Source organism: Lepus europaeus, chromosome 6, assembly GCF_033115175.1.
Source record: "Lepus europaeus isolate LE1 chromosome 6, mLepTim1.pri, whole genome shotgun sequence".
Classification (NCBI taxonomy): Eukaryota; Metazoa; Chordata; class Mammalia; order Lagomorpha; family Leporidae; genus Lepus; species Lepus europaeus.
The window spans coordinates 108,207,145-108,221,877 of record NC_084832.1 but is presented as its reverse complement, the minus strand read 5'-3'; the positions used below and the strand labels follow the sequence as shown (position 1 = coordinate 108,221,877).

At 39.4% G+C, this 14,733-nt stretch overlaps 1 protein-coding gene across 1 annotated transcript in view; it reads right to left on the bottom strand.

Moving 5' to 3' along the window:
• The window catches only part of PTPRO (protein tyrosine phosphatase receptor type O), a 107,050-nt gene that overhangs the window by 71,950 nt on the left and 20,367 nt on the right, over positions 1 to 14,733 (bottom strand). The window contains exons 3-7 of the mRNA XM_062195228.1: positions 14,089 to 14,247; positions 12,219 to 12,371; positions 9,997 to 10,437; positions 7,609 to 7,770; positions 2,872 to 3,068 (exon numbers count right to left, since the gene is read on the bottom strand). Of these exons, the coding sequence (XP_062051212.1) occupies positions 2,872 to 3,068; positions 7,609 to 7,770; positions 9,997 to 10,437; positions 12,219 to 12,371; positions 14,089 to 14,247 (1,112 nt within the window). The remainder of the gene's footprint in view (positions 1 to 2,871; positions 3,069 to 7,608; positions 7,771 to 9,996; positions 10,438 to 12,218; positions 12,372 to 14,088; positions 14,248 to 14,733) is intronic.

Below are 14,733 nucleotides of genomic sequence, written 5' to 3'. Positions count from 1 at the left end.
TAATAGCAACAATAATGACAAAATGCATCCTAAGTGATAAAATGAGCACGCTCACTGTAAAAATAGTTTACATAGTAGATGAGTCACAATGAAATAAATTGAAAAACGTCGAGTTCTCCTTCCACAAATCCTGACATTGTGGTAAGAATTCTCCTAGACCGGCCGGCGCCGCGGCTCACTAGGCTAATCCTCCGCCTTGCGGCGCCGGCACACCGGGTACTAGTCCCGGTCGGGGCACCGATCCTGTCCCGGTTGCCCCTCTTCCAGGCCAGCTCTCTGCTGTGGCCAGGGAGTGCAGTGGAGGATGGCCCAAGTGCTTGGGCCCTGCACCCCATGGGAGACCAGGAGAAGCACCTGGCTCCTGCCATCGGAACAGCGCGGTGCGCAGGCCGCAGCGCGCTACCGCGGCGGCCATTGGAGGGTGAACCAACGGCAAAAGGAAGACCTTTCTCTCTGTCTCTTTCTCTCACTATCCACTCTGCCTGTCAAAAAAAATAAATAAAATAAAATAAAATAAAATAAAATAAAAAAAAAGAATTCTCCTAGACCTGCTCTAACACATATACACAAATACTATGATACCTATCTGAATATGTGCTATTTTCATCAATATTGCTCCAAACTTTTCTTTAAACTCAAGAGTAAATTGTAGACATCCCCCCATAACCATCAATGGTGACCTAGTTAATTAATCACCCATTTTGCTTGTTTAGAATATTAGAATGACACAGGACACAGAGTGTAGATTGTTTCAGGATGGTGCTAAAATTCCTGTAGTTGTCCAGTATTTTTGGCAAAAGTTGATTCTGTCCATTCAAATGAATACCTGGAGTCACAGACATTTAAATTTGCCAGTATGATAAATTCATCCAAGGGAAGTTGTATTTTTTAAATAAGAAGCAGCTTTGTAGATATATATCCATTAAAGAGTGACAAGAGGGCAATAGTATTACAAACTACCTGCCTTGGTGACAAATTATAAACACAAAATTTCTCATCAATTTCTGAGTTTCTGCTGATCTGCCAACCTGTATTCACATTTCTGTCTCTTCATTTCTTTTTTTCCCTTTCCTCTTCCCCTTTCTCATCCCCCCCCCCCCCCCCCCCCCCGCCGCTCCTTCTACATGAATGGTAGGTAACGTGTACACTAGCTGGGCCAAGAAAGAAAAGGTACGTTTCTGCAGGTGTAAAGAGCCAGTCTCCTTGGGTATGCTTAGGGAAGCATAGGCTGCACACTGAGCTGTGATTAGCAGGTAATCAGTTCAGCTCATTTACTGGGGAATTTACTCAAGTCAAGGGGTAGCCTCACCTTCAAGTATGGTCTGATCTCAGCATTCTACTTCCTTCTAGTGCTCTGGGGGCCTTGATTCCTGCATCCACCTTATCAATTTAAAATTTCCCACTGTTTGAATTGTACTAAATGCCTAATTTTCCTAGGCACAATGAAAACACTCCAAATAACTTTCCCATAGCAAACATTCTTCTGAGTGCTACATTTCCAACCTGCTCCACATCAATCGACATGAATTGCTCTACTTGAATTGCCTGCCGTGAAGAAAATGTGTTTGTAAAACACCAGGAACTCTCAAATACAACCTTATGAAAAAACGAAGCCAGATTTTAGGAGATCAGGGCTTGGCCCGGGGACTCAGGGCTCCTGACAGCAATGCTCCTCCTGGCTCAGGGTTGTACAGTTTCTTTCAGGACAGGTGAGGGGTGTGTGCACGCATTCTGCAGTCACTCAAGACGATGGTGGCATGCTGCCTCTGCCTGTCCCCAACCCGGCTCCCCTTCCAGGTCAGCTAACTCATGTTTAATTCCTCCCCCTTCCTCTTAGTTGTGATTGATAAGGAGGAGTTTTTTGCTTTATGTCCTTTGGGCTTTTCAATTGTTGTTCCAGCAAGCATGCATTACTTTTATAGGCAAAGATTAAAAGAATAGGAAAAAGTAAAACTGAAAAGCCAAAAAAATCCTCAAACTCTCCTCTCGTGGCAATGTTTTTTTTTTTTTTTTTTTTTTAATTTTTGACAGGCAGAGTGGACAGTGAGAGAGAGAGACAGAGAGAAAGGTCTTCCTTTTGCCGTTGGTTCACCCTCCAATGGCCGCCGCGGTAGCGCGCTGCGGCCTGCGCACCGCGCTGATCCGATGGCAGGAGCCAGGTGCTTCTCCTGGTCTCCCATGGGGTGCAGGGCCCAAGCACTTGGGCCATCCTCCACTGCACTCCCTGGCCACAGCAGAGAGCTGGCCTGGAAGAGGGGCAACCGGGACAGGATCGGTGCCCCGACCGGGACTAGAACCCGGTGTGCCGGCGCCGCAAGGCGGAGGATTAGCCTAGTGAGCCGCGGCGCCGGCCGTGGCAATGTTTTTTTTCTGACCAGTTTCTACATCTTCTATCTCCTGAAGTTGTATCATTCATGCCCAGCTCCTCACTTCTGTAAATTCAGACCCCGTCTCTGTCATTTACTTTCTGTCTAGGCCTTATTCTATATGGTGCAGTCATCATGTGTTCACATACCCCTTGTTCTTAGATTACAGGATCTGCCAAGAGCAGGGTGTTTAAACGTTATCTAGATCTCCAGAGTGTTTCCTACTGCCTGGCACATTGTTAGTGCTTAGCAAATTCTCTCGAATAAAGAATGAAGGTGAAAGGCACATACATGGTCCTCCTAGGAAGGAAACGGAAGATGGTGGTGTAACTGAAGGACCATTTGTAGCATTTCTTGGTCCCTCTCCTGGCTCTTGCAAATGCTGCTTGCAACATACCTGCCTGGGAGACCTCAGCAGGGCTTCTAGCCATCACCTCCTTGCATCGCCCTGCGAGGCTCTGCCTCAGTAGGGCAGGTGCGCCTGGCCACGTGCCCTGTGCTTTACCTGTGTACAGTACTGCTTTTCAAGCCTCTGGCTCTCCTTTTGTTTTTGGCAGGTCAGTGACACCACAGACACAATGGTGCTATTATAGTTCTCCTGGGAAGATGTCCAGGACATCAAAGCAGTGGTCGAGCTTAAAACATGGACGCTCACATGCCGGGGCTTCTCTGTCAATTCTTCAATCCACTCTCCTGTAGGACCTGAATGTTTCAAATCAGAACAAAAGAAAAGTTGCGGATGGTAGGATTCTAGCTGTAAAAATCATGTAGTTTTCCATTTGCCCTAACAAAGATAATCAAAGCAAGACTGGCAGTAAAACCGGTAGCTTCTCAGAACCTCTGTCCAGTTATAGCTCTAGGAGCACCCCACTGATCTGAACAACAGTAGCCTTAGCAACAACAAAATACTTCTACCAAGAGACAAGAGTTCCACCTCAGCGGTCATGGGCATGCTGACAGAATCTTCAGTAGGGAGACTTTCTTTTACATTCAACAGAGTGGAAATAGTAGTGTTTTGGATTCCTTTGCTACCAGGATTTTTGGCCTCCAGAAATAATTACTTGAGATTAAAAATAGCCTCTGCAGCTCACTAGGCTAATCCTCCGCCTGCAGCGCCGGCACAAAGGGTTCTAGTCCTGGTCGGGGCGCCAGATTCTGTCCCGGCTGCTCCTCTTCCAGTCCAGCTCTCTGCTGTGGTCCGGGAAGGCAGTGAAGGATAGCCCAAGTGCTTGGGCCCTGCACCTGCATGGGAGACCAGGATAAGCACCTGGCTCCTGGCTTTGGATTGGCGCGGTGCGCCGGCCTTAGCAGCCACTTGGGGTTGACCAATGGAATGAAGACCTTTCTCTCTGTCTCTCTCTCTCACTGTCTAACTCTGCCTGTCAAAAAAAAAAAAAAAAAAAAAAAAAAAAAAAAAGCCTCTACTACAGTCGTGTGGAAAAAGTGAGATTTGGCAACCGTGGGATCAAGGAGGTAGGCTATGACTGTGAGAGAAGGAACAGGCAACAAGCTGGTCAATTAAAGGACCAACTAAAACCTGGGTGATAATTTGATGGACGTGGGGGTTTGTATTATTATAAAATATATCCATATTAGGGCCCAAAGCTGGTCTTGTTCACTTGGGTCTAAAGTGGTTTCGAGCACAGTGCCTGAGAACTAAGGATTTAAGAAATGTTAAGATGATTATTAACTATAGAAATTCTTTGTTGAAACGCAAATGTGTACCTTCTTTTTATTTGCTTAGGATGCATTTCTAAGTTCCTTAACAGGAAGCTCCATTCCTAGGTTAGATCCTGGGACAGGAGAAGAAAAGGCTCAAGTGGCTCTGTTGGGGTGAAGATGTGGGGGGCAGACTCATGCTCAGTGTGAACGGTGCAAGGGAAATGATAATAAAAAAAAGATAATAATGATGAGCAGAGTCAATTACATGCTAGGCACTGTTTTAAGTTTACATGTGTTCAAGTATTAGAATCCTTTAATTTTTATAATAAACCAATGGGACAAGTATTATTATTAAATCTCCCTCTCATATGAAGAGATAGAGGCAGGAATAGGACAAGCATAGCTGGGATTCAGACACAGGAAGTGTGATTCCAAAATCCAGGCTCTGAACTCTATGGGACTTCTTGGAGCACCATGAAATAGTGAAAACATCAATTTGGATGTGGGAAAATTGGCCCATGACCCACTTATGCTTATAATTAGTGGTGTAATCTTTGACAGGTGATCAAATTTTTCTGAATTTCAGTCATTTGTTCTGCCAAATGGACATATCTTGGAATGTTAGAATTGTAAAGAATTATTTTGTGGGTGAGGAATCTGAGTCCCATAGACATTGCCCATTGTCCTACAGCTAGTAACTTCTTGTAACCTAACCAGAACTCCTGCCTCCCGATTCAATGTTTTGTGACATGTCATAACAGCACCTGATTAATCTCCACTAGGCTGATGATGTGATCACATGAAATAGTGTATAGTAGAGAACTATATAACTGAACTGTTATTACTATTAGGAATATTCCTGGTCTAGTAGGTCACAGACAGAAAAAAGTAGGAGTCAATCAAACAAATTCAGGCACTCAATAGTTTTTAAAGGCTGACCTGAAAAATCAACCAAGATAATGGGTCATTGCAAACTGCACAGAAATGGACTTTGTTATCAAATAATCCTAAATTCTAGTCTGCATTCTGACATTCACAGAAGCATCTGAACATTTTGTAACTCAGGTTTTTTCCCACATGCAAATAGGGATAATAGGGATAACAAAATGTTCCTTTGGGTGGGCTTTTGGTATAGTGGTAAAGACACCACTTGGTGGAGCTGGTTTGTGGCATAGAGGGTTAAGCTACTGCCTGGGACGCCAGCATCCCATATGGGTGCTGGTTCTAGATCCAGCTGCTTCACTTCTGATCCAGCTCCCTGTTAATACACCTGGAAAAGCAGTGGAAGATGGTCCAAGTGCTTGGGCCCCAGCATCCAGATGGGGACCCTGAGAAAGCTCCTAGCTCCTGGTTTCAGACAGCTCAGCTCCGGGTGCTACAGCCATTTGGGGATTTAACCAGCAGATGGAAGATCTCCCTCTCTATTTCTCTCTGTGTCTCTCCCTCTCCCTGTAACTCTGCCTTTCAAATCAAATAATAATAAGATATCACTTGGTTTGTCTGTATAGCATATCAAAACACCTGGGTTTGACACCTAGCTCTGCTCCTGATTCCAGCTCCCTGATAATGCAGACCTGGGAAGGAAGCAGAGAATGGCCTACATATTTGGGTCCTGCTTTTCACATGGGAGACATGGATTGATTTCCCACCTCCTGGCTTTGACCTTGCCAAGCCCTGAATTTTGAAGGCATTTAGGGAGTGAATAAGATGAAAGGAGAGCGCTGCCTATCTCCTATGTCTCTCTGCCTTTCAAATAAATTAAGTAAATATTTAAAAATGTAAAAGAAGAATTAAACTTGGTAAAAATGGTCCTGTCCCTTCATAAGGCTGTTGGGTGCCTAATGTAAATAGTGACCTAAATTCTCATCTCTGGTGGAAAGACTATCACATTTGTGATAAATATGAATCATAATGCACCAGCCTAAATATAAATCTTAAGGTAATAAATCTTAATTATGTGGCAATTCAGGTATCAGAATGTCTGAAACAACAGACAATTATATTTGCAGGAAAATGTGCTGCAAATATAATTTAGCTGATGTGTGACTACTCTGTGTTGAGTGAAACTAATATGCCTTCATTTGTTGCTCACTTACCCAGTTAAGTATTTAGTCTGCAGAATTTATATATACATATTTAAAATTTTTTTTGTTCTTGGCTTGCTTTTTTTTTAAAAAATTATTTATTTATTTGAAAGTCAGAGTTACACAGAGAGAGAAGGAGAGGCAGAGAGAGAGAGAGGTCCCCCATCCGCTGATTCACTCCCCTATTGGATGGACCGGCCAGAGCTGTGCCAATCCAAAGCCAGGAGCTTCTTCCAGGTCTCTCGCTTGGGTGCAGGGGCCCAAGAACCTGGGCCATCCTCCACTGCTTTCCCAGGCCACAGCAGAGAGCTGGATTGGAAGAGGAGCAGCTGGGACTCGAACCAGCGCCCATATGGGATGCCAGCACCGCAGGCGGAGGATTAACCAAGTGAGCTATGGCGTCGGCCAGAAGAAACATTCAGCTTTGTGGGAAGAACTGAACACTCCACTTCACTCCCACTCTCAAGCACTCTCATGTCAAAGGTCTCCACACCAGAGTCATGCCAGGCAATCACGAATGCCCTTTCTGCGTGTCTGATGGGTCTTTCAGGACTTTCACTCCTGGTAAGATTTTTGGCTTCATAAACAAAATGTTACATGGTGGTGGTGGTGGGGGGGAATTTGGGACATTTTTAAGCTTCTAAATAACTGATTTCATTTTCCCACCCCAGGTCCACATCCCTACCCCCTAGCCCACCACTGAGGATTATTTGATGATTATTTGATTATTTGATTTTGCCTTTAGAGAAGGCAATCGGGTATATGGTGGTCGTTCTTTCCTGATAACAGGTTTTGGCCATTGCCATCTCATTTTCTTTGTGCTGATGGAGACATACGTGTAACTGCTGATAAACTAGGAAAATGATTTTTAACTTCAACTTTTAGTAACCATACTTGAGGTAAAAATAATACAGGGACATGCACTCTTTATGCAGGCTGTAGAGATCTGGTTTCTCTCTGCCATTATCCTTTCTGGAATCAGTAAGTGTTGCCCTAAAATTTGAATGTGTGGCTTTTAGTGTGCTCTGTCTTTGTCTTCTGCCAACATTATGGATTCCACCTGGGGATAACTATGCTTAAATCCTTGTCTGTCTTCTGAGCTTTACAGGCCCAACACTCTGTTGAGATATTTCACACAATCTTGTAATATCAGATTTCATTATGCTCTCAAACAGAAAGTCATATTTCCCACACCATAGGTCCAAGTCCTTGGAGACTTTGTTGTGGTTAGTATAGAAGGTCAGTGTAATAAATGTTCAATTATCACAACAATAAAAACATCTTCAAGTCAGATACCCCGAATAGGGTTGCTACCATCAAACATACCTACATTTTCTCTGCTGTCAAATACTCATGGAGCTGGGCCTCTCCTGACCTTGAAAATTTCCCAGGGTCCCTAAGGTTTGTGAATAATTGACCACCAAGCATCATTAATCTCACCAGTTTTGTTGTGCTAGTTCCTCCTGTAAATGCAAAATAATTTCTTTGCTACTTACTGATATAAAAGCTTAGTGATTTTGCTGACTGACTTTCTCGAGTTTCGCAAGATCCTGAGGCACTAAAGGTTGTCACAGATAACTTGTATTTCCCGGGCTCCTTGAGTTCTGCAACAAATTCATGCGCCTCTTCATCCACTGTCAAATATTCAGTGAAGTTCTCTAAATCATACATAAAAAAGAGAAAATATATATATATACGTATGAAAGAATGCCAGTCAATTAATTATTTTAAAAATTACTTCTGTTGTTAATTATACCTCTGAAGGTGCTAAAAACAAGAAAGATGAATGGGAGCTCAAAATTTTCACATTTCAACATTTTCAAAATTTTGTTAAAATTTTAATAAAACTAAAATATGATCTCAAACCAATAAAACTAGGAATGGGTATAGACTTTGTGTGCTTATCTACTCTTCCCTAATAAAATTCTGTGCATAAAACAGAAGTAGAGTGTTCTGAGAAGATGGTAATCATTGGCTTTCTCACCTGATTGTAAGGGAAGAAAAATAATTCGCATAAAATGTTTTGTAAGTTCTTTGTGGTAGCATTAAATACCCAGAAATGTTTTAAAATACATTAAATTATTTCTCATAGAAATAACTATTCTGTATATATTTTTGGGCATTTGCATTATTTATCCTTCATCTACTTGCTTCCAGAAATTTAAGTTTTGCATGGCTTCACTGCCCATCTCCTGCTGTTTACCCCTTCATTTGAAGTTGTTATCATCAGTTGGTGACTACAGCTGCCTTTGAAAGAACACACTGTGGTCAGATAAAAGTGTGATGGAACTTTTCTGAAAGTAGCAAAAAATACTCTGTTTCAAGATCCTATTTTCCACAGAACATACTGAGGCATAAAAAAATAGAATACAGACTAAGGAGGCTTTTTTAAAAATTATAAAGCAACCCAGGCAAATGACTTTTCACTCAAATAATTGGGAATGATGAAGGATTTCAGTTTATATAACATTTTGGTATGACTGATTGCTCTACTACCAAGCATAGAAGAATCTACAGGCATTGTATCTCATTCTGTTAAATAAAATAGGAGTAAACAAGTACATCACATGTGAGACTACATGATTCTAATGTCCTATCCTGACAATAAGGCTGTCACTGTAACTTCAAATTTGGCAACCTGACAACTCTTGCCACCCAAACTACTTAACTGCAAAGTACAAAATAGAGTAGTTATTGTAAAAACAAAACAAAAAAGAAATGAATGCAAAAACCTACTAAACACAAGTGGTATATGATTCATGGCCCAAATTACTAAACTGGAAAATAGAAAATGATTTAGTAAAAATATATCAAGCAACGATTGAGATATGATATACGATATATGACCCATAGTTGCTCAGTGTCATGGCTCTGCTTTCATAAATTGGTGAACTAAAATATGAAGAATGAATTCCAAATACTGCATAAGTGAATACAAGATATATCATGAGAGTGCTTTGAAAAGTTCATGGAATTTGCTTGATCTTTTAGTTCCATTTTTCCACAAACTTTTGGAAGCCTCAAAGAATAGCCACAGTGGAAATATTAATTGCTGTGTATTGTCTGTTTGACTATGAACTCCTCTTTAGGAAAATGTAGGTGCTGCTTCCTGAGGAGCTTACTGTAAGAGGATTCAGAGTAGCTAGGTAAGCAGGATACAGTTCTCACACTCTTGGTGGTACATTTTGTTAGAAAAATTCTTTTCTGCATATTTCACACATTTGCATATGAGAAAACAGAAAATTTCTCAAAAACATTCTACAATATTTGTAATGGTCAGATATTTCATTCAAAACATTTCTGAATATGAAGTTTTCTTGAGTAGCCTGGGGTATATGAAATGTTAGGCAGAGCAGTGTATACAGTTGTTAGTGATTGTAACTCATCAATCACACAAACTTGATTCTGATCTATTTTCTGCTCTTAGTCTGCAAGGAACACTCAATTAAACTCTTCTTTCTTTACCTTTCGTTTAGATATCAACTGTCTACCAATCATCCTTTCTTTCTAAACTCAAATTGAAAAACATTCCTAGGGTGCATGTGTGGCCTAGTAGTTAAGCCATCAGTTGGGATGCCCACATCTCACATGGGAGTGTAAGGGTTTGAGTCTCTGCTAATGTTCACCTTGTGAAATGGCAGGTGATGGCTCAGGTAGTTGGATCCCTACCACCCACATGGGAGACGTGAATGGGGTTCTTGATTCCTGGGTTTGGCCTGGCCTAATCCTGGCCATTAGGAGCATTTAGGGAAGTGAATCAGTGCATGAGAGTTTTTTCTCTCTGTTTCTCAAATAAATAAGCAAAAATTAAACAAAAATACAAACATTTCAATTTCCATTCCTTTGTAGCATTTCTGAATTCCTCTGATTTCCTATGGCCTTACCTTCTCTCTCTATGTGAATATGGAACCCATCAAAGGCAGTGGGGGGTTTTGGGGGTAACCAGCTCAATATCATTTGCACAGGGAAGAAAGAGAAAGGGGCTGGAGTAGACTTCTCAGCCTCACTGAGTGTATTGTTATTTTCGTATTCCATGGGAAGTACGCTGACAAATTCATCTTCACTTTCAGGAGTTGCAGATGCGCTGTCCCACCAATATGGCTGAGACGTAGTTTCATAGTCACTGCTATTAAAATCAGGCCAACCAGAAGAAATGTTTCCAGGTGGCTCAGGAGTTTCCTCTGTAAAATGGAAGATTCTGTCTTTTTCTGTTGTTTCTGGTGATCTCATGAATGATTCCTCTGGGAAACTGCCACTTTGTTCTTCCCAGTTGTTTTTGTTCAAATTTACAATTCGAACAGAAATATTTCGAGGTGGATAAGGAGCTGTAAAAGACAGGATGTTCATTTTCAAATAATTTTAAAATCTATTATACTGAATACTTAATCTATTAATTGAATACAGAAGCATATGTATTAAATAGTTTAATTTTAAAAATTCAATTCTAGTATACAAACTTATGTGAAGAACAAATGTGGTTTTAAGTACACATATCTCTAATATTTTGTGGGTGATATGTCATCCACAAAATGTACATATTTATATACTAACATATCACCAATCACACTTAAAGTGTGTTGTATTTGTCAAGTAGTAACTTAACCACTTCTAAAGCAGAGTTATGAAAATATTTTTCACTTTATCATATCTTCACTATAGGAAAAGTGTCTCTGTACCTTGATCTTTATTATGAAAACAAAAACATTAAAAAAATACAAAAAACAAAATCCCTCAACAATAGTATACTTATAACTAGTACCAAGATAAAAATACTCCATGTGACACAGCTGTACCCAGGAGAGTTGCCTTTGGAGATCTTAACACACATGTTGGAAATATGTCTTACCTTCCGATGTAAATAAAATGAGACACCTGAGCACAAAATGAGTTTGCACACTTTTCTAGAGGTGGAAAATTACAAAGACACTGCTTGGTCTCTGTCTGCAACAATTTTTACCTACCTGTCAAACAGCAGCTCAACTAAGTTCTCGCCCATGAATTTCTAATAAAAATTAATCCCTCCTTCCCCTGTGCTCTTAAGTAAGTTTATAAGAGGTATCTCATTCTGCCTTGTATGACTGGATTTGTGCAAAACCTGTACTACGTTTGTTGAAGGCAGAGTCCCCGTGTTCACCAAGTAGAAGTTGCTCAGGTAAAGATGTTTCTTTACTTGAACTACAAAATGAAAAATACAAATAGAATCTTAATGTAACATGAGGTGAGTTAGTTATTTAGGAGAAAGAGTCTCTGTTTTGGCCTTAGTAAAGAAGAAGCATGACTTTTTAGGTGTGGTCTATCATAACCAATCCCCAGTGCTGGTGCGAGTGGCCTCTCTAGCAACCGAGCAGGTACCAGGCACATTAGGCACTCTCAGTATAGTCTTTGTTGGCAAAGTGTATTTAGTAGGTATATTTTTATTTTATCTATCCATTCTTCCTTCTGTCCATCCATTCTCTAATAGTGTTTCACACCAATAATAAGCTAAAATTAAGCACTGTAAGTTTTAGATATATCTGCATCCCAGCATTTTCCTTTGATAATCTGATGATTAGCGCTAGAATATTTCCCTCTGCTTTTCTGCTATGTTGGCATTTGTCAACTGATGTCAACTGCATCTAGTTAAGTTACTTAATTATAGCTTTTGGTAGTGTCACATAACTTTTAGTTTAACAAGTATAAATCAGTGATTACATAGACACATTTCAGATTTTTCTTATTTAATATTTTGCTCAGTTCCTTCTCCATTGACAGGAAACTTTGTTTTAAATGATTAAAAGTATTTATATTTACTTTCCTAGACTTGGAATAGAATTCAAGAGTATTTCAAATAGAAAATAAAATCAAAAGACAAGTTTATTTTCATGCAAAAATAATTTGAAATCAATATATGTTTGTTTCACAAAGTGCATTTTCATGAACCTTTTGAAGACCCCTCATAGGCATAGATTTCAAATTTTTCTGCACCAAAATGAACTTATTTAAATTCTATTTTCCACAAACTTTTTGAAGTATCCTCATATTTCTTAGAAAGGTAAACCTAAACACACAGCGCCATGTAATTTATTTATTTATTTATACACTGAGTTTGATTCTTCAGAAGACTTACCAGTTCTGTGCTGCTTCGGTTCATGGCTGACACCACTGTACTCCACAAGAGTACTTTTATTAAAAGTTGCCTCAGAAACCAGCTGAAAGGTGATATTACTATAACATATTCCTGGCAGCCAGTGATTAAATACTGTTTTTCCCTTAAAGAAATCTGGGAGAAGAAAAGTTAATGACATTAAAAATATTGCCTTCTAAATATCACATGCTTCTAGAAAATGTCAAAAAATTCCAGTTAAATATCCATAAAATAATATTTCCCCAATTTCTGGCAGGTCATTTATAAAGAATTAGTAGAAGGCTAGGCTTGAAACTTTGTATTTTAAGACTCAACCCTGAAAGGCTTTTTCTACCAGGATTCCTAAGGAGCTTGGGCACACTGAGTTATATTTTTATTGTGAGGACATTTTTTGGAGTATTAAATGGAGACAATAAATGCAAATTGCAGAGACTGGGTTTGTGCTAGCTCTGCACAAAAAGATTAAAAACCAAAGTATTTTGCCATTTATGATATAATAAATATCAATTTTATGAGCAATGTTTTCACTTACAAAAACCACCCTCTTTTAAAAGTAGCCTGTTGGCAGTTAGTGCTTGCTCAAAAAGAAGAAAATATTGGTTTAGATTCTAGTTGGAAAACATTAAATAAAATCATGATAACTTTAAAAATCCAATTCAAGTAAAAAATGAGGGAAAGAAACTAAAAATACTACTTTGTTGAATTAAAAGCTAAAGATAGTTTACAAATTATTTAAACATGGAAGCATATTAATTCACTTGTTTTTTAAACTCCTGGTTTTTAACTCAATGAAATTTTTGGCAATTGTTTTGTGGTTGTTCATGAATTTGTAATTACATGTGATCTATAATAAAATAAGGTCCAATTCATGAATTTACAGAATTTTTCCTTTGAAAACAAAGCATGCAATAAAACATGGAGTTCATGCTTATGTTTCTTTGATTTTTTTAAAAAGAAATTTAAAATTCTACATATGCTGCACATATTGTAACCAGTGTCTCTGGAAAGGAAAATTACATGGTAGAAAAGGATTTGTAAAAGCAGCAAAACGAGTGACACCTTCTGGATACCATGTGACTTGTGCCCATTCTCTACCACCTCACCTATGTTCCAGGTTATAGCTGCTCAATTTTTGATACCAGTATGTACTCTCACTACAAAGAACTGCTATGGTGTTGTGTTTGGAGGTTATTCAAATACCTCAATTTGGATTCACTCCCAATGAGGCTGAAGTATTGCTCTCTCTAGCTTTTCCTCTTCCCCCTCCCCACCCCTCAAGTTCACTGGAATTTCTAGATTTCGTTCCTTTGACTAATTTGAATTGTTAATTCCCCTGATCTCTCTTTCCTCTTCTCACAGTGTCCCCACCAAGCCAGCAAAAATGAAGAATTGCTTTTTGCACAGTAATGTAATCATTTAACTGGTCCTATGGGTAAGTACTGTCTTTTGCATTTGAGAATATTCTTGGAGCAGCTCCAACTTTGTGAAAGGCAGTCCTGTAGTTCCCAGTCTTTGAGGTGCCCTTCTATCAGACTGAGAAGGAGACAGGTGAGATTGCTTCTCACCTTGTTTGCATTTGTTTCCAGGCACCAGATTTGCTGCCTTTGGCAAGAGTAACAGGTAAGGAAATGTAATTTGAGTATTTCTCATTCTGTGGCAATGACTCAATTCTTAACTAATGAACAAGATGTTCTATGACTCCTCACAACCAAAATGTGTGAATCAATACTGTTTTTAATGGTTTATATTGGTTGGAAGGTGAGTTATAAAACCTCCTTAGACTAAAAAAGACCAGTGGGGAGAAGTTGTGTAAGAAGGAAGATTCGTTGTTCATTCTGCCTTCCATGCTTACCTTTGTATAGCATTGTCCGGAAGGCTTTCCCTTCCCAGTAGCTTATGTTCACTCTTGTGAAAACATTATATTTTTCTGGATAATGAATTTCAAACAAGACTCCTGTTTCAGGAGAAGGCTTATAGTCATATATTGAAACACTGGTTACAGGTAGAGGTTCTACAGAAGGGAAGTAAATGCAGAAAGGGGAAAAGGGAAAGAGAAAGGCATCATCAACACTTGGAAGGGCCAAAGATCACATTTAGCAGAACTTCACACATGTTTTTACTCTCTCAGTTTCCTGTGAAATGAGTTTTCCCTGACAATAATTAATAAGGTAACTTTTATATGGGACTTCTGGCTTTTTAAAGAACATTTATATTAATTTTTCCATTTGCCTTTTGCGACAACCACAAGATCTAAAAAGAGGAAAGATTATCTCCATTCAACTGACAAACACAATGATAAATCAGATACTATAAATTACCTGTTATAGCAAATTTAACAAATACATGAGAAAGATTGTATCTCCAGATTTCTCACTCATTTTTCCCCATGCCAAGAAAATCCGTGCTAATGACAGACCAGTAACGGAAAATACATTTTGACTTTGAGCATGATAAACATTTATTTCTTCATGTGAACCTAGATAATATTTTCTACATA